Below are 5860 nucleotides of genomic sequence, written 5' to 3' on the forward strand. Positions count from 1 at the left end.
GACTGACAGACTGCAACGGTTTGAGTTTAAAATCTTCGTTTGTGTTCTACTGAAGAAACAAAGTCACCTACATCTTGGATGCCCTGGAGGTAAGCAGATAACCATTCAATTTTTCATTTTTGAGTGAACTATCCCTTTAAGCATTTACAACATGTGATAGTATGAAAATATATATTCATTTTGAGACCTGCTAAAGATTTTATTTACCAGTGTGATTTATTAGTGTTTAACTGATTAAAGTGAGAGATAACGGTAAAGGGAAATAAAATAGGAAATTTTAATTTGAACAATTAGATATCCAATATCAGCTGGTAAATTTATAAAACAATGAACAGTACAGATACATTTAAAAATTGCAATATTAGCTAATAACCAATATGGTACCATTATACTGGACACTGCTAGTTGGACTTGTAAACAATAATATTAGGAACAGTTTATATAATTTATTCAAAAACAGAGCTACTGTATAACAGTTTTGTAATTGTTAACTAAAACTATTAAAAAATATAATAAATTATTATTATTATTATAAATTATATTTAAAAAAAACTGTTTTTGTTATTTGAAATGAAGCTGAAAAATAAAATATAAATATTTGACTGAACTCAAAAAACCCAGACTTGGCAAGTAACTGAAATAATTTTAAGTACTAAAATAACAAACTAAAGCTGAAATTGAAATAAATTAAAGCTAAATATATATATATTTTTTTTATTACTAAAACTTAAAATAAACTGAAAATATAAAAATAAATGCTAATTGAAAATATCAATGCTGTAAATACTGTAATAGTATTTAAAGAATACTGAAATAACTGCTGTATAAGCAGCATTAACTTAATGCTAAGGATATTTTACTGCAAATAAGAGAACTTTTGGGAACAAATTTGAATGTCTTAGGTCAGTTGATTAATTGTTTTAAAACCAGTTCATTGACTGGTTCCACTGTCCACTAAACTGCTGTTTTTGACTAATAATTCTGAATTGTTTTTTGTAAATAAATGTAATAAAAGATATATATTGTCCATTCCAATAAACATTGGCCCTATATTGGTCATTTTGAGATTATCTGCATCAGTCTATAACCAGCTAACTAACCCTATAACAAAAGTGATCATTTTACAGATTTATTTTATGTTTTTAAATACTTTTTGTGAAGTTTTAGTTTAGTGAATATAATATTGCATGCAGAAGGTATAAATATTGTGTGAGATTTATTCTGCAAATATTTTCGCCCTGCAGCGACACCACGCCACCTACAGGTGACTCGAAGGAGTTCTGGGTCAAAATGTCAAACTTGTTGAGTCACCTGAAGAAAGTGGCTGAGCAGAGGCCACAGGCCACGTATTACAACGTAGACATGCTGAAGTACCAGGTGAGATTTTATATTCGAGCATGATCCGTTAGTATCTATATCATTGAAATCCGAACCTGGTCATCCTCTCCGATGTTTGTGTAGTAGTGTGTGATATTTGAGATTTGTGCTCACAGGTGTCCACTCAAGGCATCCAGTCCACTCCGCTGAACCTTGCGGTGAGCTGGCGCGGTGATGCCAGCAGCACAGACCTCAGGATAGACTATAAATACAGCACAGAGGCCATGCCCACACCCACACCGCTCACCAACATCCACTTCATGGCAGCTGTGGACGGCGGCGTGAACAAACTGCAGGCTATGCTCCCACCTGCCACCTGGTGAGGATCTGTCACATTGCAAATCAACAGCAGTGTGGTGTTGTATAGTGATGTTTGCCCATTTGTTGCATTTTAAGGAACCCAGAGACACAGAAAATAACGTGGAAGATCCCAGAGCTCTCACAGAGGTCTGAAAATGGAGGTAAATGCCCTTTAGATATTAACTGAAGGAAGGGAAGCCCTCTAACAGCTTTGCAGGAATGCTTAGCTCATGTTGGCAACTGTACAATGTGGTTCACTTGGCAGCATGCCCTAATGGTAGTAAATTGAATTACTCTTAAGTAAAGGATTGACTAAGCCCAACTAGCTGTTTCTGCATTACACTCTGTATCATACATGATTCCATGGCAGCTCTGAAAGGAATTTTAGAATTTTTATAGAAACCATGTAGAAGTACCCTGGTTGAAATCCTGAACCGCGGCTCGTTGATGCTGAGGTCATTAATGAAAGGCTGTTCGGGCGGCACAAGTGCTGGCAAGTTGCTTTTCTTTCTGCAAGCTGAGCAGATTAAACGTTTCCGTTCACTGCAGAGGCTTATCATCTGCTTTCACTCCAACTGCAGTTTGCTCAAAACAAACTGAAATAAATGAATGGAAATGCTCTTTCATATTTCTCAGCTTTTGAGTTATGTAACATTTATACACAAATCCTCCCGACATTTAAAACCGAGTCTCAAAAGGGATTTATGCATTATGCTTACAGAATAGTTCACCCCAAAATGTAAAATCTGTCATTATTTACTCACTTTCATGTTATTCTAAACCTGACCTTCTTTCTTCTGTGGGACACAAAAGAAGATATTTTTAAAAATGTCATGCAGTCCAATATTCTTTTGTGTCCTGAAAAAGAGACCATCTGAAATTTGAAAGGTAGAAGATCATTTTGAGCGTTTTTCTTTTTTTAATCATGGCAATGTTAATGAATGTCTTTTGAAGTACATATCACATTATATTACCAAAGATACAAATAGTCAAATTAAACTTTTGTTAACTCCTAGATTATCATAGTGATAGATGGTCAAGTAAAGATCTTTTGCTTAGAACAAAATATCACAATAATATACATTTTTAAGCAGGCATTGAGGACAAAGAAATTCTGTGAGAGGACAGGAACTCGTATGAATCATTTTTGTCAAAGGTGCTGCAAGAATGAGTCTTGTCCCAGCACTTACACATTTTTGCTCTTTTGTTGGTTTGATTGCTTCTATTGTCCTCATTTGTAAGTCGCTTTGGATAAAAGCGTCTGCTACAGTAAATGACTAAATATAAATCTAGATGTCTTAAAACCCAGAAACAAGTTATCATTTTTTAACTTACGGTTACATCATCATGAAGTCATTGGGGGGGTTTTAATGTGTTTTTGGGTAAATGCCTGAAATTAGGTCTTGATTGAACACATGCACAAAATATATTTTCACATTTTATTCTTACATTACATCAGAGTCCTGCAAGGGTCCTGTTTGGTAAACCTGCACCTGCAGTACTTAACAAAACACCAGACCCGTTATCTGTCAGCAGCACTAATTTATTTCCATACCCGACCCAACCTGTTTGACATAAAAGACCGTGACCCGAACCGTACCGCATTAAACCTACTGCAGTACATCAGGTATTTTAACGGATTCATTCTGCATTATGCAGTTGTCTCTCCTGAAACTCTACAGTGGATGTTGGTCCTCCTAGCATGAATCATGAAAATATAAATTTTATTCAGATTGTGAATTGATTATATGCAGAAAGTGAGCAAGGAGTGCTTCATTCACTTCAGTTGCAGCGCGATTAGCTACAATGCTCAACGCTGCAAATAGAAACCTTTTTTTTGCATCCTTCAGGCTACAGAGCGTGAACTCAAATAAGCATGAAATTCATCATTTGAAAGCAGCTGCCTATCAGCTGGTATCGAACTGAATCTAAATAGTCTTGGCTGTTGGACCTACACTCCATCCGTTCCTATTGGTTCCTCCGACCTGCACCACAAATTACTATGTAAATAATATTCCACCCATTACATCAAATATTAGTGGTGGCCTGCGTGCAGGACTCTGAAATAACCCATTCATGAATTTTTATGCTTTTTTCATTTTTGAAGAAGGTGATTGAATACCATGATTAACTGGGACTTAAGCGGCTGTCGGGGACATTAAGGGGAAGTTTTAATCGAAAATGAAAATTCTCTCATTAATTACTCACCCTCATGTCACTTCAGACCCGTAAGGCCTTCGTTCCTTTTCAAAACACAAATTAAGATATTTTTGATGAAATCCGAGAGCTTTCTGACCCTGCATAGACAGCAACTCAACTGAAGCGTTCAAGGCCCAGAAAGGTAGTAAGGACATCGTTAAATTAGTCCATGTGACATGGTTCAACCTTAATTTTATGAAGCTACGAGAATACATCTTGTGTGCAAAGAAAACAAAAATAGGGACTTTATTCAACAATTTCTTCTTTACCGTGCCTTCGATGTGCATTCACAAGAGTACCACAACGGCGCATTCATTTTTGGATGAACTATCCCTTTGAATGTCATCAACTAAATATCTTTTACATCTTCGTTGTGTTTATACTCACACTCTTACAAACTAGTGTAACTCAAACTTTCCAACTTGTAGATTTTAAATGAAGATAGAAAGAGTTTTCAGAAACAATCATTGTGACGTGGAAGTCGTGCAAGAGCTAATTTTATGCATTAATACAAAAGTTGATAGTAAAATCCTATTGGGTTTTTTGTTGAGGGAACCGGGTTGATGCGGGGTGAACTTACAAGTTGGCCTACAAAAATTTGTCATCGCTGAAGCAGTGGCGCTAGAACCAATCATAAACAGCCTAGGTACTTGCCTCATTAAATATTCATTCACTTTTTACAGTTTTCAAAAGACCAGAGCATACCTTTCCACAGATCAAGTTACTAAAACAGGTTGTGTGCAGAACTTGTCTAGTCATTGTTATTAACCCCATAAATATACCAATGCAAATGTTAACAAATGTACTGTGTGAATAAACATTGTGGTAGGATATAAATCTGTTGTCCTGTCATTGTGTGTCAGGGGTAGGCGCTCTTCTGGCTCGCTTCCAGTTAGCCGAGGGTCCCAGCAGACCTTCTCAGCTGGCAGTGCAGTTCACCAGTGAGGGCAGCACTCTCTCTGGCTGTGATTTTCAACTCGTAGGTTCAGGCTACAGACTCTCCCTGGTTAAAAAAAGGTTTTCTGCAGGTATGTCTTTTAAGAAATATCTACCTACAAGGTGCTTAAAGTACTTGAATTTGAATTTTTGAGATTTAAGTACTGTCGATATATTGGATCTGTGCATTAGGTCTTATGGTGTGTTCACACCAGACGTGAAGCGAATATGCGCATCGCGTCACTCGCTCTAGATTACTCGCGGGATGTTATTTGTGTCACTCGCACGAATAAAAACAGCGCGATCAACCATGGTGGAGGTAACTACACGTGTCACTCGCGCGAATAAAAACAGCGCGATTAACCATGGTGGAGATAACTACAATCGCTGTTTTGTACCTATTGTCAAAAAGTCCCAAATACAATAGAAAGCCAAACGCCGACTTGTCTGGGTTCACAGCACCATCCAGAGGAGGATGAATAACGTTAGGATCCTGTATTAATGTGTGTGTTACATTTTACTACTGTATATATACACTGATATTACTATTATTTTTATTATTGATAGCAGCATCTCTGTAGCCATGCTAATAAAATACAACTACCACTATAACTGATTTTAATTGTTTTCTATGCACCAGACTAGGGCTGCACGATAAATCGCATGCGATATTTAACGAGCAACTTATCAGTAAAGCCGGTTCTGTAATCAGCGGTAAATCGACGTGTCAAGAAACTCTTTGCTGATTGGCTTGCGTGAGAACGCGCCATGCAAATTTTCTGCTCGAGTTGAAATTTTTTAACTTGTGCAGAAGACGCGATTGAGGCAAATATCGTGCGTTCACGGCAAACACGTCTCACATTTCGCGTCTTTGCGTTGACTTTGTATGTAATCTACTCGCGCGAATAATTACATTCGCGTCTGGTGTGAACACACTGTTAAAGTGACCGCAGCATAATATGCTTGATGCTGTCTGTGTCCTAACAACAAAGAAAAAGATCCACATCTAGGGGGTGGAGATGGTAGGTTTAGGGGTGGAGATGGGTGG

The 5860-nt window shown here is 37.2% G+C and overlaps 1 protein-coding gene across 1 annotated transcript in view; it reads left to right on the top strand.

The window, feature by feature from the left end:
- The window catches only part of LOC107681818 (SH3-containing GRB2-like protein 3-interacting protein 1), a 23768-nt gene that overhangs the window by 16630 nt on the left and 1278 nt on the right, over nucleotides 1-5860 (top strand). Inside the window, 4 exon segments of the mRNA XM_016478165.1 lie at nucleotides 1245-1377; nucleotides 1494-1696; nucleotides 1774-1838; nucleotides 4740-4904. Of these exon segments, the coding sequence (XP_016333651.1) occupies nucleotides 1245-1377; nucleotides 1494-1696; nucleotides 1774-1838; nucleotides 4740-4904 (566 nt within the window).

Source organism: Sinocyclocheilus anshuiensis, unplaced genomic scaffold (genome assembly GCF_001515605.1).
Source record: "Sinocyclocheilus anshuiensis isolate Anshui unplaced genomic scaffold, SAMN03320099.WGS_v1.1 scaffold436, whole genome shotgun sequence".
Taxonomy (NCBI): Eukaryota; Metazoa; Chordata; class Actinopteri; order Cypriniformes; family Cyprinidae; genus Sinocyclocheilus; species Sinocyclocheilus anshuiensis.